Source organism: Mauremys mutica, chromosome 5, assembly GCF_020497125.1.
Source record: "Mauremys mutica isolate MM-2020 ecotype Southern chromosome 5, ASM2049712v1, whole genome shotgun sequence".
In the NCBI taxonomy this organism is placed as follows: domain Eukaryota; kingdom Metazoa; phylum Chordata; order Testudines; family Geoemydidae; genus Mauremys; species Mauremys mutica.
The window spans coordinates 91,482,192-91,506,261 of NC_059076.1; the positions used below are offsets into that span (position 1 = coordinate 91,482,192).

Here is a 24,070-nt window from a genome sequence, read left to right on the forward strand (position 1 = left end):
AGTCACTTTTCAGAGCAGAACCACAAAGTATAATGCAGGGATCAGATGACAACATTATTAAATACTATAGTGATGGATGTATAGAAAAACCCTTAAATAGATAGGCCTTTTGCAAGTCTATTATTCTGTGATAGAGGGACAGTCTCTGATTTACCCCCAATTATTTTATCACCAGAAATTTTAGAATAAATTTCCTTGATCAAGGGATTAACCCAAAGCCTGTTGAATTCAATGGGCTTTGGCTAAGGCCTTAATAGGCTGGGAGTATGTGTAATACGATGGGCAAGTTAATGATTGAAAGGTAAGGGAGCTGTCATTTGAGTCAAAAAAAAGTCTGCAGAATCATAATTTCAATGACGCCACCCTCTGGTGTGGCAGAGGGGAGTTGTTGCCTGCTCCATTTCCTGGTATTCTGGATGGTGCAAATGTTTATAATCCAGTGTCATTGGAAATGGGTATCATTCAAAAGCCCTGTCTCCCATGAATGCAATGGTATCAGACATGACAAACCTAGAACAATTATGTAAATATATGTTTGAGAAAATGTTATAAATCAACTTTTTTTTTAAATGATACTTTAACAGAGGCATTTCAAACATGCAGCCCTCACAAAATTAAATTGTGGCCCTCCACTGACAGTGCTCTATTATCACTTAGTAATCTGTAACATTAAAAAAATTTATCAGGTAGTCTCAGCATTAAAAGTGGAAGGTTTCAGAGTAGCAGCCGTGTAAAACTGGAAGGAGTGCTTCAAGTTGATTTGCCATCATTGGCAATAAAAACATTTCAGGGGTATTGATTATCAGCTTTGTTCATTAGGCCAAAAGCCTTGTAATGAGGCACTGGTTAAGACATCAGCATCCAGCCAGAAAACACTGGAATCCATCTGAAAACAGCATGCACATAGTTACATAACATGCAGTACATTACAAAATTAATTAGAATCAAAGTAATTTATTACAAAAGACTTGATCATTTGTAGGTCTCCATGGGGAGGTGAAGAGTACCAACTAGTAGCTGAATCTTCGGAGAATACCACTGAAGAGGACCTGGTTAAAACACCACACTCAGTGGCACCTTACTTGCTATCATAAGTGCACCCAATAAACTGAATTTGGCAAGGCTGAAGTGGAGGTACACTGACCATCAGAAAAAAGCTGAAGCTGCTGGGACAAGTGCCAGGTCTGGGCAAGAATTGCCTTATACTTGTATTGAGAAGACCACCACCTTCTTGTACCCTTAACTGAAAGCATGAAGGCATCCATGAAGCATAGTTTCAACCTGTGAGACATTGTATGAAGCAATCACTCTTTGTGAGAATGTTGCATGGAAAGTTAAGTTGGTGCATTGACCCAAAAGAGACCCATGCATACACCACTGTGTATCCCAAAGAGTGCTGCACCAAGAATGTATCTAATGTGTTGTCTCAAGAAAAAAGCAATACAAAAATACTTTTTTTTTTTTTTTTTACTACTGCAAAGTGTGTGACTCAGTTGAAGGTCATAAATTGCCTCAGAGGCTCTAAGGGATGGGAAAGCGGTATATATGATCAGTGCAGAGGCTAAGTACAGACAAATATGTGCTTTGAATGAAAGTGAAGAGGAACATATGCTTAGCAGCAGAAAGGCTTATAAAGCAGTTATTGAACTGTGGGATATGGACATAGTTTTTAGCAATCCTATCTGCAGAAATGAATGACTGCCTATGTCCTTAAAAGCAACAAAAGGTGTGGTGTGAGAAGTGAAAGCACTGAGGTCAACAATAATATGAAGACTCCAGGTGCAGCTACTAAATTTTTTTTTTTACAGAAAAGCATTTTGTCCTGCATAGGAGTTTCAAGGAGCCATAGCTGATGCCAAACCTGAAAAAATAATACAACATGACCTGTACTTCATTTTTAAGTAGTGCATTGATGGTTGCAGTGACTTCAGCACCAGCAAGCAGGAAGGTAAGCAAGTGGAGCACAAAGCTGCCATTTTATCGCAAAGCCTCGTGGATGAGCGTTTGAGTGAAAGGCAGGTTTCCAATATACACACGACAACCATGTGGTATATGCATAATCTACCACTGCAGGTGGCTATTGCTTTAACAATTCATTCCAAAACCCATAGTAAATTGCCCGAGCAGCTTAGGCACAGCATTGGCTCCTCCATTGATTACAACAAACTACTCCAAAATCTCCAAGCAATTCTTCCACATCAATCATGGTACCATGAAGAATTTCATTGTTGCATGGCATAACGAAGTTGCTACCTCTCACCATTCAGTGCAGTTTCTTCATAGTTCCTGTGATGAGGCTGACATTAAAATTATCTTGAATGGCATCAGTGCCCCAGAGATACTACTAAATGCTGGATTTTTGCACAAGACACAGATGTTTTAGTGCTCTCTGTGAAATGCTACCCAAGATTTCTGCAAGATTGTTTTTGTGGCTGCTGCTGGGGAACAGAATTGCTGTATATCCCTCAGAAATGTGTTTCTATCCCTTGGACCATTAAAAACTGCACACTGTCAAGTTTCCATGCCCTTTCAGGATGTGACAATACTGGAAGGTTGGCTGAAAAGACCAAATTATCTTACCCAAAGGCATTTGATTCATCCTCCAAAGACTCTCCTTGCTCGAAATGGCTGAGACAGTCACTGATGAGGTCATAGATGCACTGGAGATGTTCATATGCCGAGTTTACCATTTGAAAGCCAACATTACAGCACATGAACAGCACTGTAGCTGGATGTTTTCCAAGAAGCAGATGGTGAAAAGCTGCCACTGACAAGGGTCAAGAGGGAAAACTCCATGCAGTAGAATGATTCTAGGACATCCAGAAACTACCCTTCCCCCATGGGGCATGAATGGGTCTTGGAGAATGAACTTATCATGCCAGTTATGTGTGAAATACTATATGGTCCACAAACAATCCTTCCGCTAATTAAATGCTTTCTGTCAAAAACCAGATGCTCAACACCCTGCAAATGTTTGGCCAGAAGTCTGCCTTGTACAGAGATGTGAGTGTATTGTGCAGATGAGGATCAGCGTGACGTGTCTAGCAGCGAAGCCCTAGACTGAGATGACACTGATTAACAAATGGTTTGAGTCTTGCATGTCAAGGCTAACTTCACTAGGATCAGTGTCTCTTTTTATGTAAGCAATGCATTGCTGTTAAAGTATAATTAAAAACCATTGATTTTTAAACATTTTCTTGAATATATATTTAGTTAATTGTTCTAGGTTTGTCATGTTTGGTACTCTTGTTTTGCAGGAGAAAGGACTTTTAAAAGATACTCAACTCAACCCATTTCCAACAACATTGTATTAAAATTTCCACCAACCAGAGGAGCTGGGAGGCAGCGAGTCGTGTCTCTCCCTCCGTTCCGCTGAAAAGTATGACACCATTGGAATTATGATTCTGTAGATTTTTTACAAACCAGATGACACCTCCCTTACCTTTCTGTTGCTACCTTGCCCACAAAATGAGATTTTACTACATTATGCTCCTACACTAAAAATTAACTATATAATCCCTGTCTTTATTTTCATAGCTCAGGTATAGTGCAAGCAGCCCTATTCTGTCCCTGTTCAACCATGACCTAAAGGAATCACCTTTAGATTGGCACCACACAAAGTGCCTCCACATCTATGTACTGGACTGAGTCTGCCCAACTTTTGTAACAGATTTTAAAAAAAAAATCTATAACTGGGGGATGGAAATACCCCCAAAACTTTAAAATCCTGTGAGAGACCATCTGCTTTTTAGAGAAACTCTGATTAATTTAAAAACTATCTGACCCATTTTTTTGTCAGTAGGAATTCTATAAGCCTGGGCAGCAGCTGGTAGCAGAGAATTTGGAAAGACGGTTACTTCAAAGGCTCTGCAAAGAGAAGCAGAGAGTCTGAAATATCACTTTCCAAACAGCCCCTGTTGTAGCTACTTTCAGTGCAAGTCTGAAGTATCTTGGTTTTCAAATATTTTTCAGTTCTTAAAGATCTCTTTTAACATGCATATTGTCATAAGGGAGGGAATTTGCCAAATTCCAGTGTAGGCCTCCATATTAAATGACTGCACCATCATAACCTGCATCAGCCAAACATGTCTATATTCGTAATAAGCAGATATGATGCCTGCTATATTTGTTCTTCTAATATCACTATTTGACCTCAGAGGTAAATAATGACCAAGGTGAAATCAAGTTCAATATATGCTTGAGGCACAATGAATTTTGATCAAAACAAGAGATGTCAGCACAGGCATTGGTTGAAAAATCTCTACATTATGAATTGCAAAAGTAATTTTTTCTGGGAAACTCAGATTTTAGGGAGAGGGGGCTGAGTTAGAGGCCCAGAAAAAATATAACTAGCTTCCAATGATCTAATTAGGAAAAAGTCTAGCATAGAGTTGGTTGGTAGTTCAGAGGTAAATATTTCACTGAATTCTTCCGCTATCAGTCAATAGTCCTTGGTATATATTGGCTGACTGGTTAATAATGTTACAGTATTCATTATTATTGATCTATGAGGAATTAGACAACACTAACTGAATTACTTCATCACTTTTCAGCCAATTATAAACCATAATCCTTGGCATGTAGTAGTACAGAATATACAGACTCAGACTTACTTCTACTGAGAATACATAAAGCATCTACTACGTAACTTTTAGCAATATTCCCTCAGCACATTTTTCTCCAAACAGTAAATCGTAGGAAGGCTATGTGAGAGGAGTTCTAACCAAAGAGCATTAGCAATACTTCATACTAATCCTTATTTTATTAAAAATTAGATAATGTGCAAAATTTAAAGTACTATAATATATTATTTGTAGTAGTAATAATGCTTTTCATGTATATGTGAATAAGGAATTCCATTTCAGTTTAGCTTTAATTTATATCAGTGCATTATAGAATATTATGATCTACATAAAAACATATATGGGTCCTGCCAATTAGTAAAATAAATCCTGGTCACTGCACCATTGCCCTGATCAGCAGAGCACGCTTGTTTTGTATCAGCTAATTGGCAGGATTTAACAGAGAAACAGGCCAGGACACACGTATGCTTTGTGGAGAAATATTTGACAAGCCCTACTGATTATAGCCCTAACATAGTTGGAGAAGCACATAATTAAAATACAGATGTCTAAGACACCCATCACACTATTCTGTGAATTTAGAAAGGGCTTTCCCTGTAATGTTTTGCCAGTTACTTCAGCAGAAGTAGGGGTTAAGGGTGCAGGAGGGAGGTGCAGGGGGTAGAAAGGAAGGGGCACAGGGCAGAGGTTAGGAGTGGGCAGGTATTGGGGTGCAGGAGGAGGGCAGGGGTTGGGGTGAGGGGGCATGCACAATGAAGGGGTTAGGGGCTCAGGAGGGAGTGCAGAGGTTGGGGTGAAGAGGGCATGCACAGTGCAGAGGTTAGTGGTGCAGGAGAGTGGTTCAGGGATTGGGGTGAAGGTGGCACAGTGTAGGGGTTAGGGTGCAGGGGGGACAGAGGTTGGGAGTGAAGGGGATGTAAGGATTAGGGGTGCAAGAGGGGGAGCAGGCATTAGGGGCAGGGCACAGTGCAGGGGTTAGGGAGCCGATAGGGGGCATGGGGCAATGGGGGGGCACTACGCCCACAGGGGCACCAAGATGCAAGTTCGCCCAGGGTGCCATTTTCCCTAAGGCTGGATCTGGCAAAGTTCATAACTCAACAAAACCTTGGGATATTTGGTCTCTTTGCTTTATGGACATACATACAGTATCAGTCTCAGCTAGTGTTGCCAACTTTATTTGCAGAAAACAAAATGCCCTGCTCCTTGCCCACTCCATTCCCCTCTCCCTCCATCACTTGCTCACCCTTGCTCACACACTAATTTTCACCAGGCTGGGGCAGGGGGTTGGAGAGCGGGAGGGCTGCAGCTGGGGATGCGGGCTCTGGGGCGGCACTAGGGCTTTGGGCTCCAGGAGGGGGTTTCGGGTCTTAGATAAGGGAGCCTGCCTTAGCCCCGCTGCGGGTGGCTGACCAGTACCATCAGGATCCCTTTTCAACCAGGCATTCCAGTTGAAAACCAGATCGCTGGCAACTAGTCTCAACCCTGTAAACCAAATCTTGAAACAGAAGTGCTAATCTGGAAGTGACTCAAATTTACATTGTGAATTCCATGCTTATAGCCTCTCAGGGGACTTCCAGATTAAATCTGGTCATTTTAAAAGTAGAAAAAGGATTTTATTTAATTGCCAGCCCATCAGACTTAACCAGGGATCTGACAGACAAGCTGGGTTCCTTCTTGCTGAAATAATAAAGATGTTGCAGCTGGAACTTAGTTTATAATTCTCATGATGATGTGTGAGCCAAAAAAATAATCTAATTCCCTCCTGAGAACTCTGCAATGCTACCACTAAAAAAAAGTGATCACTATTGAAAACCTAAATCTCTCACTGTACCTGTCACAGAAGTAGGAAGGGTATTGGACTTTTTGAGCTGCTCTCTGCGTTCTAGTCTTGACACAGTCATCTCAATTTTCTTCTCGTCTTCCTGAGGTGTAGGTTTCTGCAGTACACTTGTTTTGCTGATATTGCTGCCTTTATTATCTGACTGATTGCTTACAGCAGCCTAGGATGGAGAAGGAAAAGTGTTAGATCAGAAACAGTCCATTATGTATAGTCTACTACAGTGGTTCTTGAGCAGGTTTCAGGGGGCCACCAAACAGGACCAGCGTTAGACTCGCTGGGGCCCAGGGCAGAAAGCCGAAGCCCCACTGCATGAGGCTGAAGCCTGGGTCTCTGAGCCTGGCTACTCGGGGGCCCCTGTGGCATGGGGCCACAGGCAATTGCCTAATGCCAGGCCTGGCTTTTTATATGCAGAAAACCAGTTGTTGCACAAGTGGGCTGTAGAGTTTTTATAGCATGTTGGGGGGGACCTTGGAAAGAAAAAGGTTGAGAACCCCCTGGTCTACTATAAACAAATAAGATATTCCAAACGATGGCCTGTAGGGACAGCAACCGCAAATTAACAATGATGCTTTTACATGCACTTCTTTCATACGTAATTGATGATAAAAACATTCAAAATGTCAGTGAATTCATGAAGCGCTGGAGATCAGACTGAAATTCAGTAACAGTATACAACATTTTGTACTGAAAATTGGTTTGCGATGTTCTTCATTTGTGCAAAGTTAAACCCCAGACTTATCACCTGATTTTATTGACTAACATTAGCTTTTTATAAAATTTCACAAACCGAACAGGAATTCAAATACAACTAAATCAAGAGATCAGTATTTAAAAAAAAATGTTTTCTGAAGCTTCTTTGTTTATTATTTTACATTATCTTTAGCGAGCTTCTCAGCCTGCTTTGCCTCTCTGGCTTGTCTCCTCTCCTCTCTGGTAGCTTGCTGCTCACGAAATCCCTTTTGCTTTTGTAGTGCTAATGTAATCCACAGCGGTTGTGCAGATTCAACTTTTTCCATCAATTTGGAGCCATCTAAAGAATGCCTGCTCTGGAGAACTGGCTTTTCTATAAGAAAAAGAAAAGGATAAGAAGATTGGTTGAGTGCAATACGAAAGGTGTTTGTTTTTCCTTAGTCCTAAAAAATAAAATACAGCAATATAGACAGCAAACTTTGTTTAAACACATTGAACTCAGTGTCAGTCGCAGCCTTTCAAGCATTTATCACATTCTGAAGCAGATTTGTTACTCATCAAGAAGAGACATTACAATAGTCCAGCCTTATACTTAGCAGGCCAAAGTCATCCTTGGTGTAACTTCATTGATCTTACTCCAGGCAGGAATTCAGCTTTGTATCCTAATTCTACCTTTTTTGATACTTAATCCCTTTAGACCAGCTGTGCCCAGCTTTGCCTAAGTGTGGGCTCAAGTGACAACTTGCCATAAATGCTATTTGTATAAAATGGAGGCCAGCTGGGTAGTCCACAGAGACTGGTTGTCCCAGTATGCAGTGCTTCATCTTAATCTGAACATTACTACAATGGAGGTCACATGCTGGAAACTGTAGCATTTTCAGGCCCAACTTGTATTTCAAAGAAAATGGTAACTGTTGATCTCATGTAAGAACACACTGAGCCACATTTGGTCATCATAATGTTGGCCCACTTTTGACAATGGGACACAGTTCTGCACTGTCTCATATTTCTAGAGACTGATTTAGAGCCCCTACCATGGTAACGGCTTTCTGAAATTTTACAGGTTTGTGCAGGGTTGGTGGGTTTTTTTTTAAATAATTGATGGCACTTAAGCATCAGCAGTTATTTTCTTATAACACATCATCATTCTTTATGCTGAAGAAGAATCACTAGATACATAAAGTTGATGTAAATGGCTTTCCTTCAAGAGCTAAAATTCTACATACTTAAAAGTGAGAGCGAATAAACAAAAACATCCAAAATCCTACCCATAATGGTCAGGTCTTTCACTAGGTTTCCATTTAAAGCACCAGTTTGATTCTCCCATAGAAAGCATCTGGGTTGAGTTTAGAGCATGATAGGTGTTCACTTTTCCAAAAACTTCATTTGTTTACAACCTCATATCTTAAAATGGCCCAGCCTAGAAATGTCAAAACTTGTTTTATTCTCTTGGCCTTGTAGAGCACTGGTGCCTTTGGCCAGGGCCGGCTCTAGACCCCAGCGCGCCAAGCAGGCGCGTGGGGCGGCCCTTTCCCTGGGGGGCGGCATTTGGCTCCGGCTGAGCTCCCGCAGGCATGCCTGCGGCAGGTCAACCGGAGCCCGGGAGGAGCGGACCTGCCGCAGGCATGACTGCGGCGGGGTCCCCTCTTCTCGCGGCTCCGGTTGAGCTCCCGCAGGCATGCCTGCGGCAGGTCCGCTGGTCCCGGGCTCCGGTTGACCTGCCGCAGGCATGCCTGCGGGAGCTCAACCGGAGCCGCGGGAAGAGGGGACCCGCCGCGGGACCGGGTAAGGGGCGGCGCTGCGCACGGCTGCTTGGGGCAGCCTATTTTCTAGAGCCGCCCCTGCCTTTGGCTATATCTGGAAAGTATGCCATTTAACTGAGGAGCTATTTGATATGTTGCTTTGGAACCTTTGAGCAAACTGTTGCGTTTCTCAGGTTGGACAGCATAGAGTTTGGGAAATCTACCACCAGATGCTACATGCCTTTAAAATTCTGGATTGGAGCTATCAGGGTCTTCAAGGTTTAAGATGTCTTCAGCAACAATCTGGAGACTTCCTATAAACTGCCTGGAAATTAGGCCAGCACCCAGGATTAAAGATGTGTGCATCTGAGAGCAGCACAACTGATGCTCCTGCAAAGGTCTCTATTTCCCACTAGGATATCTGCAGAGCTGAGTGAAGCACAGAAACTCTGGAAGAGTCCTGAATTTAGCTCACTCTCTGCTCTTCATTTTAGTAGCACATCTCCAACTAGTTTTCACACATCATCTTTACATAAAAAAGCTTAGGGGAAAACAAAAATCTAAGGAAAATCCTAAAAATGGTTGTTTTGAAGGAGATTGTAAAAACAGAGCAGCTATTTCAGGGAAAAGACTCATTCAGTGCATTATAAAAATATGTAGAACGTTCAAAAAGCAAACAATTGAAAGCCTGGGAATTTGGAGTTAAGTTTCCAGAGACAACTTGGATTCTGACTGTCCTACCCTGTACCTCTGATCTGTCCTTACAGTGACACAGCACTCATTCTACATTGCTACCGCCCATTTAACCCTATCCTCAGTTGAACGTAATGATGTACAAATTACATTCTCACTATGCTGGAGCTACAGGTCTCCCTCCATAATGCAGCAACTGAAGAGCAGTGGGACACAGGGAAGCTCTGACCATATCCCCTTTGCTGGCAACAGGTAAGGAAGATGGCTGAGAAGCCACTATACTGTCTCTCTGCCACTGCAGGGTCCTTTTATCATGGGTTGTGTGTTTTATGGCAATCTGCCAGTGGTAGGGCACAAAGCCACTGCATTACAACAGGATCTAGACCATAGCAGTTTATAAAGATATATACAAGCCGTCTGAAAACCAATACATGAAGGGTACTGTAACATACCAGTGGTTCCCAACCACTTCTTTGCAAGGCGCACCTTCAGAATTTTAATTATTTTGAGGTACACCATCATATTGTCTCCAAATGAACTGGCCTCCTGATCACCTCAGTTTAAGCGGTTTACCACCCTTGCCATTCACAGTCTATAAGGGCTGTGTGCTGGGAGGGGTGTAGCTCAGGGTGCAGGCAAGGGATGGCTAGGGGCTTTGTGCTGGCAGGGGTGCAGCTCGGGGTAGGTGGGGGGTAGCTAGGGGCTGTGTGCAGAGAGGATGTAGCTCAGGGTGCAGGCAGGGCTGTGTCCGAGGGGGTGCTGCTGCTACAGGTCCCAGCCATGTGATCAGTCCCTAGTTGGCACAGTGGAGGCTGCTCCATTCCTTGTGGCCATGTGCACACTGAGCTAGGCTGGGCCATGCCGTCCTACAGTCCCCATCATCATGGGTACCCAGTGGTTTGCAGCACAGAGGACTATATATCTAAGCCTGTGGTTGTTACCCAGCCCAGGTGGAGAAACTGACCTGGGCACACAGAGCAGCTGGCGTTGCCGCTCACCCCCCCCCCATGTTCCTCTGTGCCCCCATGGGGGCTCTGGTCAGCCAACGCCCTCTAGAGGGGCCCGGGGCTTGGAGTGGGAGCAGGGCCAAATCTGCCCTCCACATGCATGCGTTGCCTCTGCAACTTATTCAGTTTGGGAGTCAACGCCCCCATCCTCCCTAAATTGTGCCCCTGCCCCCATCAGTTCTGTCCTCACCCTCCACCAGTGAAGCCCCCACCTCACCCTGATTCTGCCCCTACCTCAGACCCAGCCCCCACCTCCGCTCCCTTCCTCCAGAGATTCTTCCCCCTCCCAATCCTGGGCAAGGGGGGGCTGCAGGAGGGATGGGGAGAGGCAGAGGAGCTGATCAGTTGCTCACAAGAGGGGAGCAGGGAGGAGAGGGATATTGAACTCCAATTGGTTGCTCTGCCCCTGGAGGAGGTAGGGCAATGAGTCAGGCAGCTAATCAGAAGGCGGCTTTCCCCACTTTCTTTTCCCCCTGTCCCATCCCCACTCCACATACAGTTTTTAAAAAAATTCTGCAGCACACCTGTTCGGGCCTGACAGCACACCAGTTGGGAAACACTGATCTAGTCTGACCTGCACATTGCAGAGCACAGAACCTCACCTACCCGCTCCTGTAATAATCCCTAACTCCTAATTGCAGTTCTCAAATCATGGCTTAAAGTAGGGCTGCCAAACAATTAATTAAAAAATGAATTGTGATTCATGGTGCGATTAAAAAAAAAAGTCATGATTTATTGCAGTTTTAAGTGCACTGTTAAACAATAATAGAATACCATTTATTTGGATGTTTTCCATGTTTTTGGATATTTTCCATACTTTCAAATATATTGACTTCAATTACAACACAGAATACAAAGTGTACAGTGCTCACTTTATATTATTTTTATTACAAATATTTGCACTGTAAAATTATAAACAAAAATATTTTTCAATACACCTCAGACAAATACTATAGTGCAGTCTCTATCATGAAAGTGCAACTTACACATGTAGATTTTTTTTCTATAACTGCGCTCAAAAATTAAAGAATGTAAAACTTTAGCACCTCCAAGTGCACTCAGTCCTACTTCTTGTTCAGCCAATTGCTAAGACAAATAAGTTTGTTTACTCTTACAGGAGATAATGCTGCCTGCTTCTTATTTACAATGTAACCTGAAAGTGAGGGCAGGCATTCGCATGGCACTGTTGTAGCTAGCACCGCAAGGATTTATATGCCAGATATACTAAACATTTGTATGCCATTTCATGCTTTGACCACCATTCCAGAGGACATGCTTCCATGCTGATGACTGGTTCTGCTTGATAACAATCCAAAGCAGTGCAGACCGATGCATGTTCATTTTCATCATCTGAGTCAGATGCCACCAGCAGAAGGTTGATTTTCTTTTTTGCTGGTTCAGGTTCTGTAGTTTCCACATCAGAGTGTTGCTCTTTTAAGACTTCTGACAGCATGTTCCACACCTTGTCCCTCTCACATTTTGAAAGGCATTTCAGATTCTTAAACCTTGGGTCAAGTGCTGTAGCTGTCTTTAGAAATCTCATATTGGTACCTTCTTTGTGTTTTGTCAGATCTGCAGCAAAAGTGTTCTTAAATAGAACAACATATGCTGGGGCATCATCTGAGACTGCCATAACACAAAATATATATGGCAGAAGCCGGGTAAAACCATGGAGCAGGAGACATACAATTTTCTCCCACAGTGTTCAGTCACAAATTTAATTAACACATTTTTTTTTAACAAGGATCATCAGCATGGAAGCATGTCTCTGGAATGGTGGTAGAAGCATGAAGAGGCATACGAACATTTAGCATATCTGGCACATAAATACTTTGTAATGTGGGCTACAACAGTGCCATGCGAGCACCTGTTCTCACTTTCAGGTGATACTGTTAATAAGAAGCAGACAGCAATATCTCCCGTATATGTAAACAAACTTGTTTGTCTTAGCTATTGGCTGAACAAGAAGTAGGACTGAGTGGACTTTTAGGTTCTTAAGTTTTAGATTGTTTTGTTTTTGAATGCAGTCATGTAAAAAAAACCTAATTCTGCATTTGTAAATTGCACTTCCATGCTAAAGAGATTGCACTACAGTACTTGTATGAAGTGAACTGAATACTATTTGTTTTGTTTACAAATATTTGCACTGTAAAAAGATAATCAAAATAATACTATAAAATGAGGACTGTACACTTTGTATTCTGTGTTGTAATTGAAATTAATATATTTGAAAATTTAAATCGGTATATTATTAACAGTGCAATTAAAATGGTGATTAATCGCAAATAATTTTTAATCTAGTTAATCAGTTTTGTATTAATTGCTTGAGTTAACTGCAATTAATTGACAGCCCTATTTTAAAGACTTCAAGTTACAGAAAATCCACCATTTGCACTAATTTAAACTTGCAAGTGACCCATGCCCCATGCTGCAGAGGAAAGCGAACCCCCGCCCGCCCCCCGGGTCTCTGCCAATCTGACAAAGAGGAGAATTCCTTCCCGATCCCAAATGTGATGATCAGTTAGACCTTGAACATGTGGGTAAGGCTCACCAGCCAGACACCTGGGAAATAATTCTCTGTAGTAACTCAGAGCCCTCCCCATCTAGTATCCCATCACTGGCCTTTGGAGATATTTTCTGCTAGCAATCACAGATCAGCTACATGCCATTGTAGGCAGTCTCACCATACCACCCCCTCCATAAACTTATCAAGCTCAGTCTTGAAGCCAGAAGATTTTTGCCCCCCATTGTTCCCCTTGGAAGTCTGTTCCAGAACTTCACTCATCTGATGGTTAGAAACCTTCTCCTAATTTCAAGTCTAAACTGGCCAACAAGTTTAGATCCATTTGTTTTTGTGTCTACATTGGCACTTAAATAATTCCTCTCCCTCCCTGGTATTTATCCCTTTGATGTATTTTTAGAGAGCAATCATATCTCCCCTCAGCCTTCTTTTGGTTAGACTAAACAAGTTTCCTCTCATAAGACAGGTTTTCCATTCCTCGGCTCATCCCAGTAGCCCTTCTCTGTACCTGCTTCAGTTTGAATTCATCCTTCTTAAACAGGAGAGACCAGAACTGCACACAGTATTCCAGATGCGATCTCACCAGTGCCTTGTATAATGGTACTAACACCTCTTTATCTCTACTGGAAATACCTCTCCTGATGCATCCTCGGACTGCATTAGCCTTTTTTTTTCCACAGCCACATCACACTGCAGCATAGTCATCCTGTGATGAACCAATACACCCTCCACTGTCACTTCCAACGGATATGTCCCCAGCTTATACCAACATTTTTTGTTAGTCCCTAAATGTGTGACTTTTCATTCTGCAATATTAAATTTCATCCTGTTTCTATTATTCCAGTTTACAATGTCATTGAGATCTTCTGTTATGATATTCCAGTCCTCCTCCATATTGGCAATACTTCCCAACTTTGTGTCAAATTTTATTAGCACACTCTCACTTTTTGTGCCAATGTCAGTAAAAATGTTCAATAAGATTGGTCCCAAGAGCAATCCCTGAGGAACTCCATAGTAACCTCCCTCCAGCCTGACCTTTCAGTATGATCCGTTACAGTCTTCCCTTTAGCCAGTTCCTTATCCACCTTTCAGTTCTCATATTAATCCCCATCCTCTCCAATTTCACTAATAATTTCTCATGTGAAACTGTATCAAATGTCTTACTGAAATCCAGGTAGATGAGCTCTACTGCATTGCCTTTGTCTAAAAAAAATCAGTTATCTTCTCAAAGAAGGAGATCAGGTTGGTCTGGCACAATCAACCTTTTGTAAAACCAGGTTGTATTTTATCCCATTACTGTTAACCTCTATGTCCTTAACTACTGTCTCTTTCAAAATTTATTCCAAGACCTTGCATACAACTGAGGTCAAACTAACAAGTCTGTAGTTTCCCAGATCACTTTTACTCCCTTTCTTAAAAAAATAGGAACAATATTAGCAATTCTCCAGTCATAGAGTACAATGTCTGAGTTTACAGATTCATTAAAAATCCTTGCTATTGGGCTTGCAATTTCATGTGCCAGTTCCTTTAATATTTTTGGATGGAGATTATCTGGACCCCCCCAATTTAGTCAAGTTAAACTGTTTGAGTTTGACTTTGACTTCCACCTTGGATGTGGTAATTTCTACCTCAGTGTTCTCATTCCCATTAACCACCCTGCAACTACCCCTAAGTTCTTAATTTACCTCAGTTTTTAATGAGGCTAAGTATTTGTTTAGATGTTGGGACATGCCTAGTTTATCTTTAATCTCCACCCCATCCTCTGTGTTTAGCAATTCCACTTCTTTCCTTGTTTTCTTCTTATTTACATGGCTATAGAATCTTTTACTAATGATTTTAATGCCCTTTGCAAGGTCCAACTCTGCTTGGCTTTTGGCTGTTCTCACTTTAATCCTACACTTTCTGACCTCCAAGAGGTAGCTTTCTTTGCTGATTCATCCCATCTTCCATTCCTTGTAGGCTTTCTGCTTTCTCTTAATCACTTGTTTGAGATGCTTGTTCCTCCAGCATGGTCTGCAACCCTTCCCTATGAATTTTTTCCCCTTGCTTGGGATGCAGACTTCAGATACTTTAAGTCAAAGTTGCGGAAACTAATTCCAAACTTCCTTCACATTCAGATCCTTGAGTTCTTCAGTCCAGTCCACTCCCTATTTCCCTTAATTTTTTTAAGTTTGCCCTTTTGAAATGAAGGGCCCTAATTGCAGATCCTATTTTTGTTTATCCTTCCATTTAGTTTAAACTGAATTAGCTCATGATCACTCAAACCAAGGTTGTCCTCTACAACCAGTTCTTCTATGAGGTCCTCGCTACTCACTAATACCAAATCTAAAATGGCATCCCCTCTTGCTGGTTCAGCAACCATTTGGTGAAGAAATCTGTTGGCTATCACATCCAGGAAAATCTGGACCTTACTATTATAATATCTGAGAAGTTAAAGTCTCCCATAATCACACAATTCCCAGTAGTATTTATTTAATTAAAAACATTAAGGAGGTCTATAGCCGTATCTTCTGATTGAACAAGAGATTTCAATTGCTTCTTTAAAACACACTTCCTTGAGAGACCACAATTAGATGCCAGGATTGCCACTACCAGTCTTATTATTTATGTCTGATCTGTTTTGACTGTATCTAAACCAGACTGTAAGCATGTTAAGACTGGAATTAGTCTCCTGATTATTTGTACACCACTGGCACTAAGTTGTTACCAAACCAAATAAGGATTAATAATAGTCTACATTTAAGGCCAAAATTCTGCACACAAACCTCCAGCCTCTCATTCTGGAAACATGGCCCGTAGTTACATGTGACACTTTCATGTTGCATACCTTTTTTCAGTGGCTCAGGCTTTTTGTCAGCTTTCTCTCTCCATGGCATGGTGATAGATGGGAAAAATGACTTCTTTTCTCTGGTTTCTTCCTCTTCATTTTTGTTCTCATTCTGTGCTGGTGAGTGCACCACATTCACTTTACTGTCTTCTTTTTTCCACGTGGTGTCTGACTCAGATTTAGCCGCCCTTTGACCTAACGTGTCAGCTAAATTTGATCTGTTCATTTTAGAGAGAGGAGAGGATGGCGGGGTCTGGTTTGTGGGCTTTGGAGCTAATGCAGGTTTCTGTTGGAGTGACGATTTACACACAGGTTTCTCATGACTAGGTAAAGGAATCTGGCTGTTGATTGATGGGAATAACAGTGTAACTGTTGTTTCTGAGTTCTCCAAAACATTATTTGAAGAGTCTTTTAAAACAGTGGCATCCCTTCTCTCTAGGCTAGGGGATATATTGTCTTTTAGAGCGGTATTAATGGTTTCTTTTCCACTTTCTGTTGTAACTAGAGGAGCAAGTACACCATCAAAACTATCTCCTGCACTGTATCTTTTCTTTTTCTTTTGCTCCGCCTGTTGATCATAGTGGAAACGCAAGGAGTAGTTTGTCCTTCTTAACTTTATCCCAAATGGAGAAATATTTTCTTCTTCATGTGGTGCTGTTTTATCCAGTTTTCTTGTACCAGTGTTCTGCTGACTTTCCAAAGTAGCTGGAGATTCTGATTGGGGCAGTTCTTTTCCTGGAGAATGAGAGAGGCTTGGAACAAGGAAAGATGGAAGATCTTTGGCAAACTTATAGCCTTCTGTGTTGTTTGCCATTATAAGGTGTGTTTCACTCTTTGTAGCCATTTCAGTCGCATTATCTTTACAAGCTGGAGTCTCATAGTGAGCAGCCACATCATCATTTGCATCATTGGATGAATCTGTCTTTTTTCTTGTGTTCTCTGGTTCAGTACCTTCTGCACCACTTGCACTCTCAGCATCTGCATTGGCATTTGAGGTTTCTGAAAATTTCTGCCATGCTGGTGTTATGGAAAATTTTGCATTTGCAGAAAGGGTTTTCCTTAAATTGCCATGGGAAGCACCTCGTCCTTTGGGTGTCCAGTCATCACTGTATCTACAGACACTTACTCTGTCTTTTTCATTTAGCTTGCTGTTTTCTGCACTCTTTAGGATTCTGGATCTAATAGAAGCCCATTCTGCTAATATGTCCTGGTTGTTCAATGTCTCCTGTGTATACTTCATTTTACTGCGGCTAGATTTGGGATCAAGAGTAGTTTTCTGGGTGCTTTCTGGTGGGGGAATATCCAGGTTTTTTCTTTCTTCTGTCAAACCAAGTAAAGATTTACAAGCTGTATCTTTGATCTGATTCAGGTTTACGGCAGTGCCACAAAGCTGTGCTCCAGTAACCAAAATAGCTGTGTGTGGGACACACAAAGAGTAGGGGAATGCAGTAGAACCTTTGCTAAATTTGTGGGTCTTGGATTCTTTGAGGGTAGAATGTCGTGCTTCCTCTTTGACAGGAGTAACAGGGCTCAAATTCACTTTCTGAAATATGATCTGTTTCTCTCCCGATGACACTTGAAATGTGAATGGTCTGTGCATAGCCTGCATTTCATCTACTTCCTGCCATCTTAGTTCTTCACCTATTTTCTGCTCCTGAGCTTCAACTTCTCTCTTCTGCTTTGGTGTTAGCTTTTCTTGCACTGTTTCTTTCCCTTTCTGTGATTGTTTTGTTTTTTGTTGGTTTGATTCTTCTTGAAGCTGCTTCTCCACGGATTCCCTACCAGCATCCCCGGAACTCGCTTCTTCTTTGACCTGTTGCTGTCTTATGGCTTGCTCTTGTTCTTTTTGCTTTTCCAGATGCTGTTGTCCATCCACATGTATTTCTGTCTGTTCTTTCAGTTCTTGTTCATTTGATTCCTCTTGCCTTATTTTAAATTTCCCCTGTTGTTCTCTCTCTTCACTCTCCAGGTGCGTTTGTTCTGCTGGCTCATGTCTTCTTTGTTCTTCCTGTGTCTTTTGCTTCTCCAGTTTTTGTAGAGTTTGTTCTTCTTGTCTCTTCTTTTTTTCCTTCTGATGCTGGCTTTGTTCTTCCAGTCTCTTAGCTTCTTCCTCCTGCTGCAGCTTCTGTTCAGCCTGAAGATGCCTTTTCTCAAATTCTTGTCTCTGTTCTTCCAATTCTTGTCTTTTTTGTTCCTCCTGATGCTGTTTTTCAATCTCATGACACCTTTGTTCTTCCAGTTCTTTTATTTTCTGCTCCTCCAGTTCCACTCGTCTCCGTTCTTCCAGTTCCTGTCGTCTAAATTCTTCCAGTCTTTTCTGCTCCTCCAGTTCCTGCCGTCTAAATTCTTCCAGTCTTTTCCGCTCCTCCAGTTCCTGCCGTCTCCGTTCTTCCAGTCTTTTCCGCTCCTTCAGTTCCTGTCGTCTACATTCTTCCAGTCTTTTCTGCTCCTCCAGTTCCAGTCGTCTCCGTTCTTCCAGTCTTTTCTGCTCCTCCAGTTCCTGTTGTCTCCGTTCTTCTTGTTGTCTTTTCTTCTCCTCCTGGTGCCTCTGCTCTTTTATTTTAAAATGTTTCTCCTCCTCAAGAAGATGCTGCCTTTTCTCTTCCTCACAACGCTTTCTCTCCTGTTCCCTTTGCATCTCTTCAATTTCCTGGCATCTTTGTTCTTCCAGATGTTTTTTTCCCTCTGCTTCTGCAATTTGTCTTTTCTCTTTTGCCTCGAGCATTCTCCTGTGATCTTCTTGCTTTCTTTTCTCATCTGCTAACTCAAGCTGCTTTTGCCCCTCTCTGTTCTGGGTTGGCTTAGCTGTGCCAATGCGTCCATTGTCATCTGGGTATCTCTCTCTGTACTCGTGGGTTTCTGGGTTTTCTTGCTCAAACTCTGTCACTGTTACGCTTTGTGACTCCTAATGTTGGGAAACAAAATCAGATTTACTTAATATTGGTTATTGTTCCCTTTCTTCACTGTACGGAATGATAAAAAATAGAGACTAGTCAGTTTGCAACTGATCAGTTTAACAATTGGCTTTAGATATAGATCACTTTACTTTTGTCCTTTGTTAAAAAGTCATATTTTTACTATATTTGAGTACGGAGTCTACACACATTAACTCATGAGTTTACAGTATCACAACCCATGACATATTAGAGTAACTGAACAACATATTGGTTTATCTGTTTCACCATTTTATAGGAGTGATATTCTGTAAAAGAAAGGACACATCCTGGCACCAACAACACAGTAATACTAAATAATAAATCACGGTTTACACTAATGTATGTAAATCAATGGTGCCCAAATTCTGACTAACCAAGCAGCACCTTCATGGAAGTCTGGGCCACAGCTGATAGTGTAAAATGGAGTAGGCAGCAGTCACCCTCACTATAAAACTGGGTCTGAAGCGCAGAGCATACGGATACACACCACCAAAGCCAAAGCCACTGGGTTCATTGAGGAGTATTGTTTGCTGGGATCTGTAGTCACTACAGGCCACATGAGGGTGGCCACAATCTCACAGGGCTTCACCTGGCCCACAGGCCTCACTTTGGCCACCCATGATGTGAACGTATTTTAGAATGTAACATTCATGTTTCCAGCACTGCCCCACATTGAACCATTTTGTAAGCTCCAGAGTTTGTTCTGTTAAGGCTCAGAAACATTAAGCATCTATTCAAAAGCATTGTCTGTGTCCGTTCTCTCTGCAGGGCTGACTGTTTCCACACAAAGAGCACGCAGCCCCGTAGAGAGCAGCTGTGTAGTGATGGCAAGGACAGAAGGAACAATGGTAAAGGAAATGCTGGCTGGCCGCTACTCTCTGCCTGGCTCGGCTAAACCCCAATTAGTCAGGGCAGCCCAAGCTGATAGTTCCAATGCAGAAATCTGGGAGCTACCTAAAAATCATGGAAAATCTGGAGATCCCCAGCTTTTCTATGCTAGTGGAGAGGTGTGATGACTGCTGCTTAATGAAGATAGCCATTGTGATTAAATGGGATACCATGAGGTGGATTAGTGGTGCAAGAGATATTGTTTGTTTGTTTCAGGGTATGTCTACCCTGCAGCTGGGAGTGTACTTCCCAGCTTGGGTGGACAGACGTGCTAACTCTGCTCAAGCTAGTGTACTAAAAATAGCACTGTAGACGGGAGGAAGCTTAGGCGGCATCTCAGACTAGCCACCCAACTACGTACTCAGAGGTTCCAGGCAGGTTTGTACCAGGCATTAGCCGGGGCTACTCTGCTATATTTTTGTGTGCTAGATCAAGCAGAGTTAGCGTGTGTCTGTCTACCCAAGCTGAGAAGCAGGTTCCCAGCTGCAATGGAGATGTACCCTCAGTCTCCTGTTGAGTCCACGTTTGCTTCTCTATCAACAGCTTTTACTAAGCTGCAATACCTACAAAAACTGTATGAAGTCCTTCACCCCTGTCTCTTTCTGATTGTTTCTTGTATATCAGCTCCACACTGCCATGCCAGGTGTCTCACTGGTTCTAGGCAAGCAGCTGATTCACTCTCTGCCCAGTACAGGAGTGCTTCCTCCCAGCTCCATGGACCTTCCCTAGAACATAACAGGCTCACCACCACTCTGCAGCTCCTCAGACAACACCATTACCATTAAAATGCCTTCTGTTAGTTGAGGGGGAAGGAGATGCTGGGCCAACACGTTTCTCACCAGAAGGGAGGGAGGATGAGGGAACAGACAGAGCAAAGCAAAGGGGTGGCTTTGCTCTTTTCTCTGTCCTGCTGTCCTCCTGTGAATAAATGTCTCAGCCTGGCAGCTCCCTCCCCACCTATCTTCCCCCGCCCCATCTGGAAATTCCTGTTAACTCCAGGGAAGCTGCCCATTGGCCTCTAAGTTTCCTGGAGAGGAGGGAAGGCAGTGGGGGAGAGACGTAGGGGCTCCTTCCATCATTCCTTTCCTATCATTGTTTAGATTGTGAAGTATTTCTTTTGGAAGCCCAATGGCCAGATTATGGCAGGGGCACACCAGGAGGGGAAGGGTACACAGGACCCTCTCCCTGCTAGCATAGGGAGTGAGGAAGGGAAAAGAGAAAGGACCATGGCTCACCCTCCTTCCACACAGGTCAATGGAGCTGGCTGATTGTGGGGAAGAGAGCATGTTGCACCCTCACAGTGCCTCCTGGAACTCTCCTGGATGGGTGCAGCAAATCCTCAGCCCCAGATAGCTACGCAGAGGTAAACACTACCTGTCCCTTGTCTCCACTAGGACTTTAAGTTCAGACAGCTATCTTGAGTTCTCTCAATATAAAAAACACAAGCCTTGTTTTGCAGTGAAGACAAAGCCTATGTTTTGAAAGTGCTCAGGAGCACCCAGCCATGTCTGTACCTGCATCGTACCTACCATTAATCTCATTATTTTCAATTGTGACTGTTTTGTGAGTACTGACTACAGTTTCTAAAGCAGACCATCTCACCATTTGAACACCCAAATCAGTTCACTACCTTTGTCAATCTTCTGTGTTTTCTTGACAGTCTCTGTTTTTTTGGCCTTATGGAGAGCTTGTGCTTAGCCGCGCTGTTGTCAAGACGAGCGACTGCCTGGGGGACCGCATCAAGATTGATTGATTCAATTGTGCCACCAGAGGAAATGTGTCTTTTTGACCGAGACGATTTGACTGGAGTAACCTGTTTTGTACCATATATACAAAGTAACCCTCATTAAAACCATACAAAGAGATTTAAAACAAAAAACATTTCTGTATGTAGAAAAGGTTGTTAGTAGAAAACATGCAAAACGAGGAAAGAATTTCCAGCAATACCCCCTGGACATTTTCTTCTGTAAGTAATTCCCACCATGCTCTTTTGAGTGAGGCTACATCAAAAATGGCTGAAAGATAGGAAAGATAAACCAATTTAAGCATTACAACAGAGCCTACCCCACCCCAGTGGGAAATGCTAGAAACCTTATGCCTCAGGCAGGTACAATGCTTCCTGGAGTACAGTGGGACCATGGCCACTGCATCATGCTTGGTGTACTCCCTCATGTGTGGCCAGCTCTGCTGACTCATGCAGAAGCAGGGCAACAGGATGGCCTCCCATTTTTGCCTCTCTGTCTCATTTGAGGAGGTTAGCAGTAGTAGTGGAACTAGCTTGGAGCAATCCCTGCACTGCTGGGAGCACAGGGATTACCGTTTTACTTAGCTCTACCAGGGGATGCAAGGGGAAGAGACGTTCCTTGCAACCTCTCACCCACCATATTCCTGTGCAGGGCTGGGCACAACTGAGCCCTAAATGCATATGTTATATAGGTCATGTCTCTACATGTCACAAAACACACAGGCTGTACTACACGGACAAGTTTATGTTACTGTAGGAACTGGGACTTTTGCATTCCCATCTTTTTTGACCTGTGCAATCTCAACACTGCATTAGTGTAGTTTATAGGCAAAAGTATGAATAACTCTTGGAGCCGGTAATCATAGCGTGACGCTTCCTGAGGGTACCACGGGTTGTGAGGCACCCTTATCATAAGGAAGCCCTGTCTGTGCCTGACCATGGGTTAGTTCTCTGATGCATATATCTGACCCAAGGAATCCCTATAAAAACCTCTATGCATTCCCTATGCCCGCTAACAGTTGGCACCAAGAAGTTCCTGGCTTACAGCTCACTCTTTATGTTGATGCAGGAGAGTTAGCTACTGGTTAACCTATAGCCATCAGCTGGAAACACTCTTGCCTGGACAGTGCATCTACCACTATGTTTTCTTTGCTTGTAATATGTACAAGTTCCATATCATATTCTTGGAGCAGTATATTCCAACTTAGCAGTCTGGAGTTAGTACCTTTCATCTGTGAAGCCATATTTACGAAGAATGGGCTGTTAGGACTCTGAAGTTTCTGTTACATTGGTATGGCCTCAGTTGCCTTACCACCCATACAATTGCAAACAATTGTCGTTCTGTGACAGAATAATTTTATTCAGCGGGCAGGAGGGGTCAGTTTTTTACTTAAAAAACATCCTATTACTTTCTTGTTGACTTTGCCTGCCTGCATTAGGAGAGTTCCCAAGCCAGTGTTAGATGCATCAGTACACAGGGGTCAAATAACTTGTCAAAGTCTGGACAGGCCAGAACCAGGTTTTTTGACAGAATTTTTTTTGCTGTGTCAAAGCTTTCCTGACACGCTGCAGTCCAAATTGCCTTGTGTGGCTGTGTCTTTTTTGCAGACACACTATTGCTGAAATCTTCCCCAAACCTGCAACAATAGTTTGCCAAGCCTATGAAAGACTTAACTTGTTTTTTGGCTTGGGGTACCAACCAGTTAACAACGGATCACACTTCCAGTATATCTGGGCAAATCTGGCCCCTTTCTATCCAGTGACCTCAATAAGGGATTTCAGCTGCCCCTATTTAATACTTTGACATCTTTACTGTGAGACGTTCATCTTTGGATTTCTTCAGCACAATTCCTAAGTAGCTTTTATGATCTGACCAGGAACTGCTGAAGATGGCAATTAGAGAGAGAAGGTGGTAATATCTTTTACTAGATCAACTTCCATTAGTGAGAAACAAGTTTTCGAGCTTACACAGATCTCTTCACAGCTCGGAAGCTTCTCTCTCTCATCAACAGAAGTTGGTCCAATAAAAGATACTACATTACTCTCTAATATCCTGGGACCAACATGGCTACAACGCCACTCTGCATACAACAGATGAAGAGAGCAATATCATCTGTCGGCTAGAACAAAATCCTATGACCCAGCTGGCACTTGGTGTGTGGCTCCTGCATTGATTAAACAAAATGGTAACACTTTCAACTCAAAAAGTCCCAAATCAGTAATGAAGGTGGATTTTTGTCTGCACTTCAATGTCTAAGGGAATTTTCCCTTTGTTAAACCCAGGTGCTTGGGAACTTTGCCGTGCTTAGTGTGTCTAGCATGTCATTGATTCTGGGTATTGCACCAGGAACCTTGACAGCATTAAACTTTCTGTAATCAGCACAAAACCTTATATTATATTGTGATAATTGGGCCTAAAAATTTACCCTAATAGTGAGCTTAATTGTAAAAAGGATATGAAAGTTCATGTGCTGTTACAATAACCTGTTACAACAAATGTTGATGGAAAACACGGCAAGTTGTTTTCAACAATGAATGTTAAACAGGTTCAAGAAAACTAGACAGAGAGATTTAAAATTCATCCAAACAAACAAACAAA

General features: G+C 42.6%; 2 protein-coding genes across 7 annotated transcripts in view; one reads left to right on the top strand and one right to left on the bottom strand.

The window, feature by feature from the left end:
• The window catches only part of AASDH (aminoadipate-semialdehyde dehydrogenase), an 88,741-nt gene that overhangs the window by 48,882 nt on the left and 15,789 nt on the right, over positions 1 to 24,070 (top strand). The window contains exons 16-17 of one of the 6 annotated variants that reach the window (XR_006579658.1): positions 7,395 to 7,536; positions 9,623 to 9,672. The exons of 2 other annotated variants lie outside the window; for them this stretch is intronic. Coding sequence is in view for 3 of the 4 variants with exons in the window: in XM_045017945.1 (XP_044873880.1) it covers positions 1,809 to 1,849 (41 nt within the window). In the remaining variant the exon portion in view is untranslated. Of the gene's footprint in view, positions 1 to 982; positions 1,030 to 1,808; positions 3,046 to 7,394; positions 7,537 to 9,622; positions 9,673 to 21,387; positions 21,509 to 24,070 lie in introns of those variants that run through there. 3 more of the 6 variants (XM_045017946.1, XM_045017945.1, XM_045017947.1) reach the window with 3 other exon arrangements.
• The window catches only part of CRACD (capping protein inhibiting regulator of actin dynamics), a 256,321-nt gene that overhangs the window by 35,068 nt on the left and 197,183 nt on the right, over positions 1 to 24,070 (bottom strand). The window contains exons 8-11 of the mRNA XM_045017941.1: positions 21,358 to 21,540; positions 15,904 to 18,808; positions 7,296 to 7,486; positions 6,415 to 6,583 (exon numbers count right to left, since the gene is read on the bottom strand). Coding sequence (XP_044873876.1) covers positions 6,415 to 6,583; positions 7,296 to 7,486; positions 15,904 to 18,808; positions 21,358 to 21,540 — 3,448 coding nt within the window. The remainder of the gene's footprint in view (positions 1 to 6,414; positions 6,584 to 7,295; positions 7,487 to 15,903; positions 18,809 to 21,357; positions 21,541 to 24,070) is intronic.